This window comes from Petromyzon marinus, chromosome 6 (genome assembly GCF_048934315.1).
Source record: "Petromyzon marinus isolate PM22_M1 ecotype Great Lakes invasive population chromosome 6, UKy_Petmar_22M1.pri1.0, whole genome shotgun sequence".
Taxonomy (NCBI): Eukaryota; Metazoa; Chordata; class Hyperoartia; order Petromyzontiformes; family Petromyzontidae; genus Petromyzon; species Petromyzon marinus.
This window is the reverse complement of record NC_133672.1, coordinates 17,057,285-17,077,834: the sequence shown is the minus strand read 5'-3', so window position 1 is coordinate 17,077,834 and position 20,550 is coordinate 17,057,285. Positions and strand designations below refer to the sequence as shown.

General features: G+C 52.5%; 1 protein-coding gene across 2 annotated transcripts; it reads left to right on the top strand.

Moving 5' to 3' along the window:
• Positions 1-1,147: 1,147 nt before the first annotated feature.
• Positions 1,148-18,033, top strand: LOC116939384 (prospero homeobox protein 1). Of its 2 annotated transcripts, none has more exons than XM_032947654.2 (5): positions 1,148-1,461; positions 3,279-5,103; positions 8,760-8,891; positions 9,948-10,139; positions 12,391-18,033. In XM_032947654.2, the coding sequence occupies exons 2-5, from the start codon at positions 3,394-3,396 to the stop codon at positions 12,574-12,576; spliced, it is 2,220 nt and encodes a 739-aa protein (XP_032803545.1). In that variant the 5' UTR covers positions 1,148-1,461; positions 3,279-3,393; the 3' UTR covers positions 12,577-18,033. The 2 variants fall into 2 exon arrangements, with proteins under 2 accessions (XP_032803545.1, XP_032803548.1); XM_032947657.2 differs by lacking the exon at positions 1,148-1,461 and adding an exon at positions 1,586-1,976.
• The last annotated feature ends 2,517 nt before the right edge of the window (positions 18,034-20,550 follow it).

The following is a 20,550-nucleotide window of genomic DNA, read 5'->3' as shown; positions in this document are numbered from 1 at the left end:
CCACCCCCCCTCCCCTGGCTACCCCCCTCCCCCTGGCCACCCCCCCTCCCCTGGCTACCCCCCCCCTCCCCTGGCTACCCTACTCCCCCTGGCTACCCCCCTCCCCCTGGCTACCCCCCCTCCCCCTGGCTACCCCCCCTCCCCCTGGCTACTCCCCTCCCCCTGGCTACCCCCCTCCCCCTGGCTACCTCCCTCCCCCTGGCTACCCCCTCCCCTGGCTACCCCCTCCCCCTGGCTACCCCCCCTCCCCCTGGCTACCCCCTCCCCCTGGCTACTCCCCCTGGCTACCCCCCCTCCCCCTGGCTACCCCCCCTCCCCCTGGCTACCCCCTCCCCCTGGCTACTCCCCCTGGCTACCCCCCCTCCCCCTGGCTACTCCCCCTGGCTACCCCCCTCCCCTGGCTACCCCCCCTCCCCCTGGCTACCCCCCCTCCCCCTGGCTACCCCCCCTCCCCCTGGCTACCCCCCCTCCCCCTGGCTACCCCCCCTCCCCCTGGCTACCCCCCTCCCCCTGGCTACCCCCCCTCCCCCTGGCTACCCCCTCCCCTGGCTACCCCTCCCCCTGGCTACCCCCCCTCCCCCTGGCTACCCCCTCCCCCTGGCTACTCCCCCTGGCTACCCCCCCTCCCCCTGGCTACTCCCCCTGGCTACCCCCCCTCCCCCTGGCTACCCCCTCCCCTGGCTACCCCCTCCCCCTGGCTACCCCCTCCCTCCCCCTGGCTACCCCCCTCCCCCCTGGCTACCCCCTCCCCTGGCTACCCCCTCCCCCTGGCTACCCCCTCCCTCCCCCTGGCTACCCCCCTCCCCCTGGCTACCCCCCTCCCCCTGGCTACCCCCTCCCCTGGCTACCCCCCTCCCCCTGGCTACCCCCCCCTGGCTACCCCCCCCTGGCTACCCCCCCTTGGCTACCCCCCCCCCCCTGGCTACCCTGACCATCCTCTCCTTGGCGACCACTAACCCTGGCTACCCCCCCCCCTCCCCTGGCCACCCCCCCTCCCCTGGCTACCCCCCTCCCCTGGCTACCCCCCCTCCCCTGGCTACCCCCCTCCCCTGGCTACCCTCTCTTACTCTTTACATAGCCACGCCTTCGAAACCCCGCCCCCTCGATATTGGCTCCGCTTCCACGCCCCTGGCCTCCGCCCCCTGGCCCGGCTCCCACTCCTCGAGGCCACGCCCCCTGACCGCACTGTACTCCCTGGCGCCCGGCGCGGAGCCTCAGAGCTCGGAATCCGTGGGCCGGGGTCACCAAGCGGCGAGCCGAGAAGCCGGGAGCCACGAGCCGGGAGCCACGAGCCGAGAAGCCGGGAGCCACGAGCCGGGAGCCACGTGCCCAGGAGACGGGATCCGGGACCCTGAGTCTGGAGTCCAGAGGCGGGAGCTCAGAGCCTCGGGAGCCCCTTGTGCCAAGTGCCAACTTGCTGCGTCTACCCAGGGGAGCCTCTCGTCGACCGAGTCCCGACAGGTAAAGGTGTGGAGCGAGTCCAGGGGAGACAGAGAGGCAGGGAGATGACGGCGGAGCGGGAGACGAGAAAGGGGAGGGGGGGGGAAACATCGGGAGAGGCAGGGAGATAAGAGGGAAAAGGAGAGTCACGGAGAGGTGGGAGGGGTGGTAACAGAGAGGGAGAGGCAGAGAGAGAGAGAGAAGCAGAGACGATAAGAGGGAGGCAGGGAGAGGGCCGGGAGGAGCGCCCCTTCCCTTCATCCTGGTGGCGGGGCCGCCTCCTTTGTCCTCCGCGTCCTTTGTTTGTGTCTCTCCCGTGTGCAACTGACGTCTCCACATCTCACCGTGACCCTCACTTTAACCATGAACCACCCCCCCCGCCGCCGCCGCCCGAATCTACCTTAACCCCGCCTTAATCGTTAGTAATCAACGCCCCACCTCAACCCGGACGCCGACTCTTTAACTCTACAGCCTTCTTCATGCTGACTTTCTCCAAACTCCGACCGTAATCCTCACCCGGCGGCCACGATCGCGGTGTGAGTTTGGGGCTCGCGTGGTGGTTTTACGCGGCGTGTTCGTCCTGGGCTCTGCCGTGAGCCGTCGTGTTGTGGTTGTGGTGGTGGTGGCTGGCGTCTGAGTACGAGTGTCTGCCATAATGAGCGGTGTCGTGATTGTTGCCGCGCCCAGTAATTCCCTCCAAATTGCATGATGACGGCCACCTAATAACAGCCGCGCCGTGTTTAATTGCCACTTGATGGGATCACCCACGTGTGCGTTCGCCTGGGCGCTGCTGTTGCTGCTGCTGCTGCGTTAGCCTCGCGTCCTTAAAAGAGTTTCGTGGGAAAATATTTCGTGGGTCAGTCGGGCTTCAAGGTCCCAGGGTCCGGGTTTATCTGGCGAGGACGGGAAGCGGGCGTGCACCTGTAAGGCCCCGCTCTCGGCCCGGCGCATCAAAGCCACGAGGCGTCGTTTGGGTGTGGGGTGGAGAACGAGGCGCGCACAGATCGTTCAGGAAGGGGTGCTTCATCTCGGCTTGGTGGTAGGGAGTAAGAGAAGGGGTTGTGGTGCTGGGGCCTCTGTCCCCACGTCCCGTTATGAGCGCCGGGCAGACGCGCGCCTCCGCGGAAACACGTTGGGGGTCACAGCGCAGCACGCCGCGTTTGTAATGCGCCACACAGGAGATGTAAATCTTGCTTTTCCCATCTCCCTCGAGTTAGCATCCTGGGACACGAGTGCTGCCGCGTGCGTGACGGGGTTGGGGGGGGGGGGGGCACGGACCCCATTAAGCCGCGCCAGCTGGATGGGCGGCTCAGGACTTGGTTCCCGTGCCTCTCTCTCCCCAGGGCTGCTGGGCTAATGGGGAATCCATCGTGAGGTGCAACAAGGCTGAGCAGCCTCCTAGCCGCAGGGGCCCGGCTGACTCAATCGCCACCTCCCCCCCCCCCCCGATCCAAATAGAGTGAATCTCGGTAGGGTACTTTGAATATGGACGCGAGCTCCCAAGCCCCGGGTTTAGAGCTGTTGCTGCCAAATGTTTAGTAATGACGGTGTCAGGTTGAGCGGTCGCTGTTCCCTGCCGAGCCAACGATGTTGCTTCCTCAACTGCATGCTTATTATCTATTGTTCCGAGTTTAAAATATTACAATTCTGAATATGCAATGGACATTTGAAAGAGTTATTTTGAATAAAAAAATGTTCCATATTCATGGTTGTAGAAAACAGATGTGATACCTGAAATGGCTTTACCGGAGCTTGCATTGCCTGGTTACAATTTGAAATTCTGTGTCATTGCAGTGAGAGCATCACTCACCAAATCCCTCTGTATTTGTTTTTCTCAGCGATGCTGCTTTGATGCAGTTGTCACTCGACGCCTGTGCTGTTCAGTGATGCACTAGAGCATCCGGGAAGAGCGACGCGTGGAACGTGAGCGTGGGGAGGAGGCCCTCGGTGCCCATGAGTGTGGTGCTGCCCAGCCCCGAGGGCAATGCCCCTGACGGCACCAGGGAGGCGGCCGCGGGCTCCACCATTCTGGATCAGCTACTCCGCACAACAGAGCCTGCTTCACCTGGACACCTCGGCACCGCACTCCTCAAGCACTGCGCCAGCAGTGGTAGCAACTCTTCACTGGTGCCAGGCATAGTGTGCAGGAAGCGGCATGGCTCCGAGGGCACGGAGCGCCAGGGAAGTGACTCGGGCCAGGAAAGAGGATCGCCTGTGGGCAACCGGCCCCTGGATGAGCACCTGCAGGCCAAGCGCGCCCGCGTTGAGAGCATCATTCGTGGCATGAGCCACTCTCCACTGGGCGTTGGCACCGTTTGCCGTGGGGAGAGGGATGATGAGGAGTGCGTCGCTGCAGGAGAGAGGCCCTGTCCCTCAGACTTGACAGAGGAGCCAGGGGGTCCCCTCCACCCTCCGAGGTCGAGTCCCCAGAGCCAAGGCTCTCACCTACCAACATCACAGCAACAGCGAGAGAACAAGCGTAAGCAACGCCTACCCCAGCAACAGAGCCAGGGCTCTCGGGGGACACGCCGGTCCCGGCAGGGTAGCAGGCAGACAGGGGAGCAGTGTGCCGAGGAGAGGCGGCGCCTGAAGCAACAGCTGGAGGACCTACAGAGGCAGCTGCGCCAGCTGCAGGAGAAGTTCTTCCAGGTGTACAGCAGCAGCAGCGACTCCGAGTTGGAGGACCACACTGGAGAGGACTCTGCAGATGAAAGTGCATCTATGCGGGTAGGGAGGCACTCTCAGCTTCGCGCCCCCTTGCTCGAGGCTGCCGATTATTTTGACGATGCTCACCATTGTTCCCGGACAGCAGTGAATGATTGCAGGTTTGAGGCAAGTGATAGGATTCACACAAAGTGTCCCTCAAGAAACAGAGTGGAGAATAGACAGAGGATGCATAATGACCTCCTAAAAGAGGATGGAGATGACTTTGCAGAGGCTCTTAAGAACGGGCTCCATGGTGCTGTGTCTCAGGTGGTGGACTCGGTTGTGCGGATGTTCTCAGCGAAACCACACAGTCCTCGACTAACCACGGCTCCCCAACAGCTGAAGACCTCACTGGTGGGGAGGCCCACAACGAACGGGGAAAGGCACGATGTCAAGTCTAACAACTGCCTCTCACAGTGCCTAAGTGATGTCCTGGGCAGAAGCTTGGACAATAGGCCCTTTCATGTCACAGCCAATGCAACAGAAGGTTATGTAGACCAGACGGAGGCCCTTCCACTGGTCGTACGAAAGTCCTACTCTGAAGGGCAATGCTCCAAAGGTGCACTGTTTGGTAATCACCACTCTGCTGGCCTCCCCCTGCTCTGCTCTCCGGGATTCCCCGGCTCTTCGCTGCCCCTTCCTCTGCTCTCCTCGCTGCCCAAGCCTCTGTGTGAGCCAGGCGGCACAGCCACTAAGGAGGGCATGGGGAGCACTCGTAAGGAGGATGGGGGCCTGTCACCAGTAATTCTGGATCTTGCCAAAGACTTGCCAGGGAGGGTACAGCTTCTAGGAGAGCCACCAAGTAACACTGGGCTGGTAGGAGGGCCTCCCATCGCTGCGACATCTCCAACCTTGACCAGCAGCTCTGGGGATGGTCTCTCCACTTCACTGGTGAAGTCTGAGTGCGGGGACCTGCAGGACACCAGCGACGTCTCTCCCTATGCCACCACCACCACCGTATCCTTCAAAGCCTCAGCCATGGTCACGAGCAAACTTGGTCTGCTTAGTCACAGATGTGCACTCGCGGAATTTCCCGCATGTCCGTGGGTGAACTTGCGCGGTTGTGAAACTATCCCCACCCATTCCCCACTCTCTTCCACTACCCCCTTACCCCTCCCCTAAACTTCGTGGCCTATCATATGTATGTAATGATGATCTATTCATGCATACATCGCTTATCGAGTTCAAGGGTACCCCTGGTTAGTGTTGTTAATTGAAGATATGCAGCATTTGCATGCTCGTCCATCAAAAGGGCAATGACAATTACCGTTCATTTGATTCAAAATTGATTTCTTTGGTGCTTGAAGCTAATCGGCACAGCATGAAATGCATGCGTCTATGAGCGAAGCCTTGGTTGAGACATTGAGATTTCTGGGTGACACGTTCAGCTGCACTTGTTGGCATGACAACCAATCGCTTCACATTTGTCTCATCTGAGGTTGCGTGAGTAGATGGTGACGGCAGGATAGGAGGCTGGTAGCGAGGTGGGAGAAGAATGAAAGGTCTTTCAGGTAGAATTTTTGATAGATTTTGGGAGTGCTTGTGAAATTAACCTTTTGAGCAATTTGTTTGGTTTAATTCCTGATATGTCAAGGCACGGATTTTCTCGTGTTTGGGTTATCACTTGCTGTTATAGTGTCAGTGATTGTTGATGTCAGTTGCATTAGATTCATACCTTTTGTCTAAATTAATGAAAATGTATCCACAGCCCCAAGGGGCCATCCGGAGATTTTTCATCTCCTACGATGGAGACTTGAGACAACATCAAGGCGGCATTAGTCATCATTTCAGTCAAAGGAATTCATGTTTGAGCAAAGTAATAAACATGTCAACAGTGTGAAATGCACAGCCTGGAGTAGAAGTATGTGTATGTGTACGAGTCACCCGTGGCCAAGGCGTAGTCCATGAGTTGTTCAGTGACGGGCGCTGCATATAATCCTCTTGTTAGGTGCCATGAGGAATCTTCGTGTCACTTGACTTTGTTATGTGCAGAACAGTAGCACATAATTACAATTGTGCAATTGTAGTCACAATCCCACCTGACTTGGGTGAGCAGATCATTATTGTAGGAATTAGCGTGAAAATAATTTTAAAGTAAACTTTTGCCTTTTCCGGTTGGAAATTATAGAATCCCAATATACCAGAAATTGCTTTCTGTACAGGCAAGTGTGCTTACATTTACAGTAAATTAAGAATGTTAGTATTGAGACAACTTTGGACAATTTTAGACATCACTCGGAAAAAGGCTTCCCTGTTAAAATGATGAATCTTTGCTTGTCCAGTGAATCATCTAGACATTGTGTTTTGTATACCCCATATGTATACACAACACACTGTCTGTGTGCACAGTACACACAATACACATTCCAAGGTGAGCTCTTGGGAATTGTGCTTTGTTTGAGAGTGACCTTGAGTACTAGTGGGTTTTGCGAGTGTTAATGTGAAACAGGGCCTGCCAGTGTTGAGCTCTTGTCCCTGGTGGAAGAGCCGTGGCTGCTGAGCACCCATCCACGGGGCTCTTGGCCTAACCGCATGGTAATTCAATCCTGCTATAATGAGTTTGAACTCGACCTCGTCCATGGGGCTATTTCCATGCTCCACATGAGTCCCGTGAGCGGTGACACTTGGCAAGCCCTTGGCAGGGCCATTCTTCACACGGAGGCTGAACCTGCCTCCCCCAGGTGTGCTGGAGCGGTCACAGTTAAGACAGAAATACTCTTCCTTTCCGAATGCTTGAGAGATGCAGAAATGTCTTCAGCGAATTGACCGAAGCGGAATGACTAAGGCTTGTGAGGGTGTTGTGGAGTCGATCAAGACCTCGGGCTTGGCTTGAACTGTGGAGGCGGAGGTCAGCGTGGCCATGACTGCACTGTGAGAAGCGTTTGTCACACTATGAATCTCAAGCACTCTGTTCCCCCACCCCCATCATCCTCCCTTCCTTGGTTCCAGCCTCCTGCACCTGCCCCTGTGTCTCGGGTTACACCATTTCATTGTTTGCTTTATCTTCCTGGCAGAGCACGGGGTGGAGCTGCTGTCTTTTGTGTTCAGCGCACAGGAAAAGAGCACCCACCCTGCCTGCCTGGGAAATTGACTGTTTTCCTTATCTCCCGATGTTTATCATTTTATTCTAAAACCTCAGTTTCTCCCCACACCCACACTCGTCTATGGCCTTGAAAGGGCAAAGATTATGATCGTTGTACTTCGCGCTTAAAGATCATGGCTCTTTGCCTGTTCTTTGGGCATGCCGCGCATGTATCAGTCTGTGTGGCATGCGGCTCCCCATGTCGCTATCCCAGTGTGGTGGCCTTACCCTGATGCTTGCTGGCATTGACTGCCACAGTGCCCTTCCACAGTAAGGGGTCCAGTTCTCCAGAGTGTGTTGCTCATGTCTCAGAGCAACATTGTTTATAGAGCAACAGGGCTCCCCCCAGACACCAGTGCCTCTGGGCGACTGACCGGGCGCTGCCTGAGAGTTGGCCGTGTTGTCGGCGTTAGCCATCGGGGTGAATTTATTCTTCTCACTACTCGTGAACAGAAGATGATGGGTTTAGACCTCACCGGTCAGATGCAATTGAGATCTTAAGGCTCCACATGTGCTTGCTGGAGAACAGAAACCGAACTACTATTGATTCATCTTCATCCACTGCTTCCTGCAAAGCCTGGAGGCTGTGTAGCATCGGTTGGCACTCGTGGTCATGTGTCCCAACAGCTCATTATATACTCGTGAAATGAATTCTCAGTTCACAGCAGATGTGGGTGCGAGTGTGAAGACCACCATGCACAGTTTTGTGCCTTGGTGTCTGGGGCTGGTTTGGCTCGGGAGTCGTAAATCTGTGGGTCCCACAAGCCCACAGGGACCGCTCGTGATAGAGCCACGCCTCCTGCGGCAGCATCTGTTCCTCCTGACCTCACAATGCGAGCCCTGTATGGCATCGTTTTAAAAAACCTTCACGGAATATTTACAGCGTAAAACGAGTAAACTAATACGTGCCACAACGTTATGCCAATTTACGCAGTCGCGTGTATGTGTGGATTTTATTATTCGTGTGGATATTGTAAAGTGCTAAGCCTGGTGTTTTTGCTTAAACGTAGAAGGAATTCTTCGGCATGAGCCCACGGCCTGCTCGCCTAATGCAGAGTGGAGCCCAACTTGCCGCAGCCTCAGCCCTGCTCGTAATCGGCAGTGGAGGTGGTGAAGCCGGCTCACGTGGGCGCGCGGGTTATGACTCGAGCCATGCAGCAGCTGTGTCATGACCTTGGGTTTCGTCACATGAAGGCGACGCATGACTGAGTACATGTATTCTTGTGTGCACGCGTACGTGCTTGTGTGCATTCAGCTGTTGATGGGAGTAATTATCCTGAGCCTTTTCAGGCTGACAGGGGGGGGGGGGGAGGCCTTTGAGTGCACGCGTGTGGCCCGAGCCCACGTCGTTACAGGTGCAATTAATCGCTATGAATGAATAGCATGGTCGTGTTGGTGATGATGCTTGTGAGGGCGATGAAAACATAATGAATGTGTGATAATGGGCACTCACAATGAAGGACACGTAATGATGAAACGGCGAGTGTCGCCCCGGGTTCCTCTGTGCTCCTTGACGGGAGGCCCTGTTCAGGACGGCCTCATGGTCCAGCCCCTGCTGCAGGAGGGCCTCACTCCGCACCACCTCAAGAAGGCCAAGCTCATGTTCTTCTACTCGCGCTACCCCAGCTCCAACATGCTCAAGCTCTACTTCCCGGATGTGAAGGTCAGCCGCGTCTGAACCAGCAATCACCACCAGCAGCAGCAGCAGCAGCAGCGGCTGCTACGATAACCACAACATGTCTACTTCGGCATTTCTCGTTTTATATACGTGTTGGTGGGGGGGGGGGAGGGGGTATATAGTGTGATGTACCATGATAATATGCAGATTGGACAAGTCTTGCCGCTGGAGTGTGAGGCGACGGGGCTTGGGTTTTCAAGGGACGGTTGAGTGGGGTTTGGTTTTGCTACATATCCTGTGACTCGTGTACCTCTTTTGCTTTCACGGCCCCTAGGTGGAGAGGTCCTGCTTGACCTCCCCGTATCTCAATGTTCTTACCGTTGTTTGGCTGTGTTTTTCCTTGGTGCTGTGGATCTGCATTTCAAATGATCTGTAATTGTTTCAGTTAGCTGTGCCTGTGTGCCCTACTCCCTGTCTTTGCTGATCCTGATATCTGTGTGTGTGCTGGTTACTGGTGTGTGTGTGTGTATATGCTGGTTTCCCGATTATATGTGATGGTCTGGCTGTGATATTGCGTGCTGATCTCTGCCCACTGGCCTCCTCGTGTCAGCTGGTCTCCTTGTGTACTGGTGTCTCTGTGTGCTTGTTTCCCCGTGTGCGCCGATTGTTCACGTTAAGAATTTAAACTTGAGCATTACTCACCCCCCCCCCCTCCCTCCCCCATCTGGTAGCACTGCTCTGTATCCCCGCATCCCCACAGCCATCGCTTAATGAGGCTAAATCATCGACAGATGCTGTCCGTTTCTCACTGGTGACAATGGGTCAGTGGAGCAGATGCACGTCATGGGGGAGTTGGTGGCCTTGTGTTTTGACCGTGTGCATGTTGCAGGTGTGTGTTTTCTTGGAAATAAGCTTGCTATTCTTGTACCTACGATTGGCACGGTTGGCTGCATTTGGTGCAAAAGATGCTCAGCATGCATGAATAATAATTTAACAAGTAAAACTATGAAAAGAAGTGTTATCAGTTAGCCAAAATGTGCAAGCACTTCAGACAACACCGAGTAGTGAGTCACAGAACCGTGCATGGTGTATGTGGTGCAGTTTAACAGGTGCACGACGTCGCAGCTCATCAAGTGGTTCAGCAACTTCCGTGAGTTCTACTACATCCAGATGGAGAAGTTTGCACGCTCTGCCGTGACCGAGGGGCTTGACGGGGAGACGCTGGGCGTCACTCGCGACTCCGAGCTCTTCAAGGCGATCAACGCTCACTACAACAAGTCCAACGATTTCCAGGCAAGCACGTTCATCGGCACGCGCACGTGAACCAGTGCACCCCTGTGCGAGCATGCACGTGTGGCACACCAACTATAGTCCATAAGCAATGACTCGTTACCCACGGGACGCACCACGGCCATTGTGGATAGGCGCCCGGCACTACGATTCCAGTGTAGAAACATCCACGGGCAGTGCTGGCCAAGGTGGGGCTCTGATAGGTGGTTGGATGAACCTCAAGTTTACATCCTTTGGTTACAGAGTCCAGCTCGGGTACAAAAGCAGCCGTGTGAATTTAAATACCCAGTGAGCATGATGAGAGGCACGCAGCGTGGTGAGACACTCTTTTGTCCAAGTCCGCGTGCTTGCTACACTGACGTTGAGCCGGTGCTTGTGCCGTTCGTCCCATAGGAGACGTATACAGCAGCTGCTGAGCCACAGCTTCTCCCCTCCCTGGTCACCTGCACATCATCTGTATGCTAGTAGCTCGTATAGATGATGTGCAGATGTCCAGCAAATTGCACACTGATCTGCTGAGACTTGGCATGTGTTGTGATGCCTTCTAAAGCTTCTCTCTGTAGAGATTTGTGAGTGAGCGCTATAGCTATTGGTCTGCTTTTGAAGGCCTTGTGTTATGGGAAAGCAGAGCCTACATAGCTTCCCCAAAATGACTTCCTGTTGAGAAATCCATTACACTAATATTAAGATTTTACATTTATTTGTAAGGTGCCTTCCACTAATGTCTCAAGGCGCCTATTTTGTATGTATAAAGCGCGCGGCCTCCTGCCTTTTCAGAATTGCCCCGTTACTCAGTGGCCGTCACTGAAAAGGACATTTATTATTCCTTTCCCGCAGCAGCACTGCACTAACCAGTACGCACTCGCTACACATACACAGACGATAACATTTATAAGGGTTCCATTAGAGGATGCGGCTCTGCAAGGGGACAGTTGCTTACCCTGCCACGTGTTTTCGCTGCGGGTTTTCAAAGGGGAGACGAGCGTTTGCGGAGTGGCATCAGATGCCCTGCGAGGGTAATCGATGGCTCTTCAAAGGCTCAATGAGAGCGGAGTTCGGGGGATCCCCTTGCAGGGTGCGCTTCCAGCTCTTGGAGCCGAGCATGGTGTGCTGAGGGCCCTTGGTGGGACTCGGTACACGGACATTGAAGGCAGCTCTGGGCTCCTGGGGGATGTCTGTTAAGAACATTGGAGGCGGGAGGAGGGGAACGGGGGGAGGGGAGGGAGGGTGGTCGTCTACGCCCAGTGCAGTTTGCGGCGTTGTGCCGTGTCCACGGTTTTCCGCGATGAAAAGAGGAGGCAAAGAGCAGCGGGAACGCCCTGCCCCCCGTGCCAGCGCTTGGCAGCCGCAGGCTCCGCAAGAGCGAGCGGAGTCTGCCTGGTTTTGTTTGAGCCATCTGCCGGTTGGGGCAGGAGCACAATGCAATGGGTCACTCGTGTGCTCTCAATTAAGAGTGCTGTCAGCTGGCCGCACTCCTGCTTCCACGCTCCTCTGCTTGTGTTTTTTCCCCCCCCCCCTCTCTCCTTGCGTGAATTCATGTATTGTGGACAGGACCCGTACAGCGATGATATGTTTAGATGTTAAGCCTAAAGTGTGTATTATCCTAATTAACGGGAGTATTGCTGTTCGGTACAGTTTTGTTTTGAAACCTGAGCATGCACTCAAGAATGATCGCGACTTGGTTATGTCGGGTTTTAGACGCGTTGACAGTTTGACCTCCCAGCATTTGTATTGTCCTGACTGCATTGCTGTTCGTTTAAAACACATGCTTCCTTTTTCGGCTCGTTTCTTTGCTCCATTTGCCTCGATGTAACGGTAAAATATAGTACTGTAGATGTTCCACGTACGATTTGATGCGTGTTTTGTGGGCATGATGATCGATTTTTATAGGGTGAATCAATGCGTTGTTAAGTGCCTAACAGACTGAATCCCCGTGTGTTTCAAAGGAGCCAAATTATTAGATGCCGAATGAGCAAGAGGAGCCATCGGTTGCAGAAAACAATGTAAAGTTGTTATGTGTTACGGTTTTATTGGTAGTAACCTGTTATCCATCACTTATGTAAGAATACACACACTCAACATCCTCATGATGCTCAGCATCGAGCAATTTCAAGGATGAGTTTTGTTCGTGAATAGTAACATGAAAGTGTTTTATTTTCACATTGTGACGACCCACGCCTATGTTTTGGGCTTGCGCAAGGGTTATATCAGGCTGGATTTTGAGCCGCTGATGATCTCGTATTGTGTACCACAGGTGCCGGAGGCCTTCCTGGAGGTAGCGGGGATCACCCTGCGAGAGTTTTACGCAGCCGTCAAGGCCGGCAGAGACACAGACCCATCCTGGAAGAAATTCATCTACAAAATAATCTGCAAGCTGGACAGCCCTGTGCCCGAGGCCTTCCGCTCACCATGCTGCCTGCAGGAGCTGGTGCAGGAGTGACGGAGAGGCATTGTGTCTCACCGTGCTACCTGCAGGAGGGAGCGACGCGGCGTTCCCTGCGTTGCGTGCTGCTCCACCGTGCGCCGTCTTGTTGCCAAGCTCTGGAGCGGCACCGCGCTTGCGTGCCCTGAACCGCTTTGGTGGATTAACTCCCCAAGCCCCGTCTCCGGCAAACATCCCAGGCGTAATCACCAAATACTCTGCTGCCCAAATGATTTGGGAGTCGAAAAGTCGGTAGCAGTTATTATGAAATACTTTAATAACGAGTATTCCTATGCTAGTCAATAGTAATGATTACATTATGCCAGTAATGTCTAGTTGTTGTTTCGGTAACAATGATGGACATCGCTGCTTGCGGCAGTACAGAAGTGGACAAAGGGACTGGACATTGTGGGGAGGGGCAGGGCAGCAAGGGGTGGGGGAGGAAGCTGGGCAGCACGAAGAGGGGATGGACAGCGAGGGGATGGGCAGTGAAGGGGAGGGAATGTGAAGTACGGGGAGGGGCAGGGCATCCCTTGAGAGTTCGTCTGTAGCGACATGGGGAGGATGAATGCTTCAAACGCCATCTGCAGCTTCAAAACGAATCCATCTAAATCCCTTTTGTTTTGTTGAGTAGTTTCTGAGATTGAGCTTAAATAATACATGCTTATTACAATTAGGCTAAGAACTGTGTATGTACTATTTATATGTCTTCATCCCAGAGGCAGATCAGGCTGAGAACCCTGGCTACCAATTTCCTGAGTCCTTCAATGACTTTAAAGTGCCATTGAAATTTTGGGGCTGGATTAGGGGGTCGAGGAGGAAGAAAATTCCAAAAAATTTTATCATTACGTTTTTAAGTCATTGCACGGGGCCTCTCAAAGTGAATGTGATTGACATACTAAAGAAAAACAGTTCTAAAGAAGAACTTGAGTGCTACATGGGGAGCTGGCACCCCCTGCCTGTTTCTAGTGTCTTGTGTGAGACCTCATTCCTCACGGTATAAGTCTGTAGCCTGGCTTTGAGACCACAACCATGGTGAAACGGTGACCCTCTCGACAGCAATAACACTTGAGTGGCTGTTAAAGACCCGCGCATCGTGAATGATTACCTGAGAATTGTCTGCTTCTCATCTGTTGCACGCACGATGCGAATCGGGATCCGTGCGCATAAGCATACGTGGTCTCGTACTCGTCTGGCGACCGACAGGCAGCAGACGAGCCCAAGGCAGAGGTTGAGGAGGGAGCTGGCTCTGAAACAAGGGGGCTGGGTTCTCCACGCCCTCCATCGGTGCTCGCCCAGTGGGCGGCAGTGAGTAATTGTCAGCCGTAGAGAGGGGCACAACGGTGAACATTTGGCAGATCCAGCGAAGGAACAAGCCTCTCCTCATGAGATGGTTTTGAATCCGTTGCGTGCAGGGAGCTCCGGCCACGAGCCTCTTGACCTGTGTTCCCCGGGGCCATGCAGCTTTGCTCCACTCGATGTGCGTGCAGAGAGAACTGCCGCAGAACTTGGCCGTTGACACATTCCCCCTCTCAGGCCGCTGCCCATCCTCACTGGTGTGCAATTTCACCAGCCCCGTTGCTGGAGCCTGGGCAGGGATGGTCTGACTGGTCCATTATTTGCACAAGTGCAGCCTTCATTGTTACGTAAGTACGAAGCCAGGATATGGAAAATTAATGTACATGAGAAATGTGACCATGGTTTTCACGAAGGGGGACAGGTTTGGATGTGAGCCATGGCCTCTGGCTCAAAAGTTCCAGTGTTTCCCCATGTGCTTTCAACATTAGCCATGAAAGCCAGTCCACTGAAACCATGAATACGCCTCGTGGAAGTTAACGTTGTTGCAAGAAGATTTCTGTTTGATTCTCAGGACAACACACACGGTAAAGCCAGCACTGTGGCTGTATTCGTGTGCTCATTTAATGATTTTGCCGTCATCGGCAGTATGTCCTGCTTTGTTCTGCTGTCCTTTGTGATGGGGGAAGGAGACGGATGCTAATCGGGTACGTAATTTATGCGTGGGAGTTTAGAATGTTTTATACCAATATCAGGAAAATGTGGTGTCTGGATTATCTACTACTGAACGCACGCACTGAGATATCAGGAAAGTGGTCTGATACCATATATCAACATTTATGAAAAGACTAAACTATGGCATAAATGTGTGTACCGCTCTCTGTATGTTGCCGCACACTTAACATGTTGACTTGTTGGAGACGTGGTGACGAAGGCACTGTGGGCTCTGCATTTCGAGGAGCCTTTGTTTGGTCTCTTAAGGATGAGAGAGGCATTGAAGTGAGACTTCTGCCTAGCACCACTGGCCCAAGCAGGTGTCGATGTGCGTCGGCGCAAACTGTACGCAGGTTTGTTATATTTTTACGCGTAACCAGAGTTTCACAATTCAAACGAAGCGTAGAGTTCGCGACTTTTTTTAAAGAACTGCTCCCAAGGGCCCGTGGTTAGGCGCCATGGTGGCCTCATGTGCTCTGCATAGCGTCGCTGTGAACGGGGCCATCGAGTCGGCAGATCCGTTGCTGGATAATGGTGGCGTGCAGTGCTTTTGGCAGTCACTAGGGACTCTGTAATTCAGGAGGAGCACGGGACTGGGGGTGGGCAGGGGTTCAGAAGCAAGCAGGGGGGACTGAGCATCCTGTGCTCACTGTAATGGATCAACAACCAAAGTCGTTTCCCCCCCCCCCCCCATTCGAAATGATTTTAAGACATTTGATATTCACAGAGCAATTTTTATTTTGTGATAAAACGATGAGTGATACATAATACGTAATCGGTAGGCTTGGAGATATTGCGCGTGTTACCAAGAAAGTTTCAACCCAGGCTTGCTGACAAGAGTTTAAGCTGCAGAGTCTAAAGGCGGGGAGTTTAAATTCCAGCTGTGTGCAGTGTGCTGTGGGGGACAAGGTGGGCATGTCCCACGCAGCACTTGTTTTGCGTGAAGGCAAGTTCCACTTGTTTGGTATTGGAATAACATTCCTGGTTCAACAATAAGCAATGGAATTATTTTCTTCAATATTGCTGCCGTTATGACTAACAGTGACTGACTTAATAACAATATTGCTGCCGTTATGACTAACAGTGACTTGACTTAATAACAATATTGCTGCCGTTATGACGAACAGTGACTGACTTAATAACAATATTGCTGCCGTTATGACTAACAGTGACTTGACTTAATAACAATATTGTTGCCGTTATGACCAACAGTGACTGACTTAATAACAATATTGTTGCCGTTATGACTAACAGTGACTGACTTAATAACAATATTGTTGCGTTATGACCAACAGTGACTGACTTAATAACAATATTGCTGCCGTTATGACTAACAGTGACTTGACTTAATAACAATATTGTTGCCGTTATTACGAACAGTGACTGACTTAATAACAATATTGTTGCCGTTATGACTAACAGTGACTTGACTTAATAACAATATTGTTGCCGTTATGACTAACAGTGACTGACTTAATAACAATATTGTTGCGTTATGACGAACAGTGACTTGACTTAATAACAATATTGCTGCCGTTATGACTAACAGTGACTGACTTAATAACAATATTGTTGCCGTTATGACGAACAGTGACTGACTTAATAACAATATTGTTGCCGTTATGACTAACAGTGACTGACTTAATAACAATATTGCTGCCGTTATGACTAACAGTGACTGACTTAATAACAATATTGCTGCCGTTATGACTCACAGTGACTGACTTAATAACAATATTGTTGCCGTTATGACCAACAGTGACTGACTTAATAACAATATTGTTGCCGTTATGACTAACAGTGACTGACTTAATAACAATATTGTTGCCGTTATGACAGTGCATGACATAATAACAATATTGTTGCCGTTATGACTAACAGTGACTGACTTAATAACAATATTGTTGCCGTTCTGACTAACAGTGACTGACTTAATAACAATATTGCTGCCGTTATGACTAACAGTGACTTGACTTAATAACAATATTTTTGCCGTTATGACTAACAGTGACTGACTTAATAACAATATTGTTGCCGTTATGACAGTGCATGACATAATAACAATATTGTTGCCGTTATGACTAACAGTGACTGACTTAATAACAATATTGTTGCCGTTCTGACTAACAGTGACTGACTTAATAACAATATTGCTGCCGTTATGACTAACAGTGACTGACTTAATAACAATATTTTTGCCGTTATGACTAACAGTGACTGACTTAATAACAATATTGTTGCCGTTTTAACTAACAGTGACTGACTTAATAACAATATTGTTGCCGTTATGACTAACAGTGACTTGACTTAATAACAATATTGCTGCCGTTATGACTAACAGTGACTGACTTAATAACAATATTGCTGCCGTTATGACTAACAGTGACTGACTTAGTAACAGTTATGCCACTGGTTTTGGTCATTTCGCACCTACCAGTTGTCGGCCGTGGGACTGTGCCTCCGTCATGCACGCCTGGAATGCTGCGACTTGAAGACGTGACTTTTGAGCGCCTTGGTTTCTCCTTGCCCAGGTGAACGAGACCACGAGGGTAAAGAAACGGGTCGCGTCCTAGCTCCAGAAATGCGTGCAAGTGGCAGTGATAGGGCTCTTTCCCGTGGCGCAGTGGACGTGGAAGACGCTGAGCATGGGCACGGATGCTCCCGGATCAATGTTCAGAAACTGGGTTCACAAACGACAGTGCCTCGTGGTTCTGCAGCTGGCAGCGGGAGAGGCACCAATAGAAATTCAAGCCTACCGTTTCTCCAAACGGAGGAACACCTTCACCCTAGGCCTGTCGCTAGCATTCAACATTGGCGGCATTGTGTTTGAGGCACGGCTTCGGTTCAAACGCTGCCTCCCGCGACAGAGGCAGGGACTCGGTCCGTGTTGGATAGATGCTCCGCCGCATCCACACCCAATGGATTATCCGCTGCATCAAGCTGTACGAATATGCAAGAGAGTGCAAGGTCTCTACCTGCCAGTGTTTGAGTTAATAATTATTTAAATTAAGTGTCATGAGTTGGTTTTGTTGATATTAATTCCATCAGCAGATCGTCAAATGATTAGAATTTAGTTACGATTTAAAGTATACGTGATATACTATAGTACTTATTTTCCATTGTGCTGGTGTTGTAAGTTATTTTACCTAATTTATTGTAATTTATTGTGGAAGGTAGAAATGTTGTGATGGTGGTAATCTGCTCCATTTTAGTTAGTTTTTATTTTTCCATTGGGTTTCCATTCAACGCTGGGTTGTGATGCAAGTCGGAGTTCAGGGTGCTGCAGCCTTATCCAGACCACTGTCTCAGATACCCAACAACACCTTTCCCCGCGCCCGCACCGGGCAAGCATTCTGCCTTCTGTGCCTTTCATCGCAGCTGAATGTACCTGCAGCGCTGTTTAACTCCACGCAGCTTTTGTGCTCGATTACAAAACTCCGTTAATAAAACCCACTTTAGAGAAAGGCTTGGTTTCTGGATTCGCATTCCTCGCTGCCCGCGAGTCTTCATTCGTTGAGCTTGAGCAGCGGCTTGTGCCGTGACGAGCGGTGTGTACCCCTCAGGTGGACCGGATGGTGAGCGTTCACCCGTGACGCAGACCATTTACGTTCGGTTCACCCGTGCCCGACCGCAAACGGTGTTGCCGTTGCGGCTACAGGAACGGGCAAATCGCATGAGCACTTCCAGCACTGACATGTCACGCATTTGACACGTGTACCACAGCATTATCAGTAAAACTCGCGTTACCTGTGTTGCACAGGTCTTCTCATGCCCTGCCCACCACAGTGGTATGTTTAGCCAGTATCTGGCACATGTTGATAAGGCCTGGTCTCTAGGCGTGGCGAGGTCTTCTCTGCGGTGCATAAACCGACACACGTGTATTTGGCGGAATTTCATAGCTGGGTCAGGCGGTGACCCCACAAACATCGAGTTACAAAGTTTTGAACATGCCTAACTTATCTTGCACAAATTCCAGTGTGGAGCAAACATTCACGCGTATGCTGCCCCATTGCGATTGGGAAGGCATGGTCTGTTGAGGGGCTCATTTCAGAGTTTGCACCCCGACCCCCCAGGTACAACCCTGCGACCTCACCCCCATAACCCCTCGACGCTCTGCGGAATATCCTGAAGAAGAAGAAGCAGCAGTAGCAGGTCCTGCCGAGTTTCTTTGCCGTGCGGCAGCCTGTCCAGCTCGCGATGGGCTCCAAGGCGTTGCTTGGCCTTGACGCTTCTATTTGTCGTCCTGTAAAATCTCACAGGGGTTGAGCGGCCACGCCAGACCCGGGTTGGCTGTCCAAGCAGAGCTTGAGAGTTAAATCTATGAGGCCCGTCTCCAAGTTGTGTCACAAGGCCAGACGGACTGCTGGAAAAAAAAAAGGACGGACACCTCGGTGAGGACTACTGGAGGTCAAAAGGGCTATTTTAACCTTGTCGGTGATTGATGGCGCTGGCAATCCGTGCTCCTCGTGTCACTGACATACTTTCCAAACTCATTGCTTTCAGACACTTGAAGAGCAGGGCTCACGTGCTTCCCTAGGGGGCTCGCCTTGAATAACCACGTCCACGCTTGTGCCCGAGTCTGAGAGGGGGTGCAGAAGAGACTGTCAGGAAGGGAGGGGGGGGTGCAGGGGATGATATGCCGGGGAGAGGGGGAGTAGCGGGAGAGATTATCTGTAAGGAGGGTGCAGGGTAGACTTTGTTAAGGAGAGGTGGAGCAGAGGCAGACTACGGCTGAGTGGGGGGGGGGTGCAGGAGAGACTAATGGAGAGATGGATCAGGGAAGACTGTGTGGAAGGAGGAGCAGGAGAAGATTCATGAATTTCCCCACAGCCTTTAGGTACCCAGGGTTTTCTTTGAAATGTGAACTTGAATGTGTCCGGATCGTGGCCTGGCTAAATAAGGGAGAGAGTGCATTGCGCGCTGTGGTTCTGTCCACGCGCGCACGCTACTCCCAGCAGCAGTAGCAGCCGCAGCTGCTCGCTTTGACCACGTAGGGGCGACCTAACCCTTGCCTGCGGACTCAGGAGGCGACAGCCCCGTGTGAAGCCAGAGCTACCACCCCTAGCTAATCCTAACTGATTCTAACGAATAGCTCCAGCCCCGACTAATCCTCGCCGTGACTTCCCTAACCCTGACTCGAGCGCTAACCCTTGCAGATTTGCAGTTTCGTTTGATTTCAATATCGACCATAATGTGGTTTCATGACTACATACGCGATTGAAAAAAATCGAACATTTACAACATCAAACGTATTTTACAACACACATACCTCATTCAAAAACAGTTACACAACTTAAATCGAATGTATATCATGGCATAGCGCAGGGTCCCATTGGTGTGAGCACGAGTTTAACCCATGTTAGTGTCAGGACAAGCAGGGAGGTGCCGAGATAGCTTTGGCATTGCCCGCGTTTAATTTGGAGGCATTTGGGGGAGTCACCCACATCCATGGTTACAGAGATCGGCACTCCAGAGCTCCAGGGACAGGGGCTGAGCTCCATGATTTCCCGCGCTCCAGGATTCCCAAGCTTCAGGAGTCCCAGGCTCCAGGATTCCCGGGCTCTAGGATTCCCGGGCTCCAAGGATCCCCGGGCTCCAGGATTCCCGGGCTCCAGAATTCACAGGCTCTAAGATTCCCGGGTTCCAAGGATCCCCGGGCTCCAGGATTCCCGGGCTCCAGAATTCCCGGGCGCCAGGATTCCCGGGCTCCAGGATTCCCGGGCTGCAGGATTCCCGGGCTCCAGAATTCCCGGGCGCCAGGATTCCCGGGCTCCAGGATTCCCGGGCTCCAGGATTTCCAGGCTCCAGAATCCACAGGCTTCAGGATTCCAGGGACCAAGGCTCTAGGGAAAGCGGGTCCCTCGCTTCAGGCGCACAGAGCAGCTCGAATGAGAGCGTTTAATTTACGGCTTCTTTTGTGTCCTTCGCTCTCCTTTCTCTTTCCGCTACATATATCTCGCTGTTAGCCAGGGTTCCCAGATG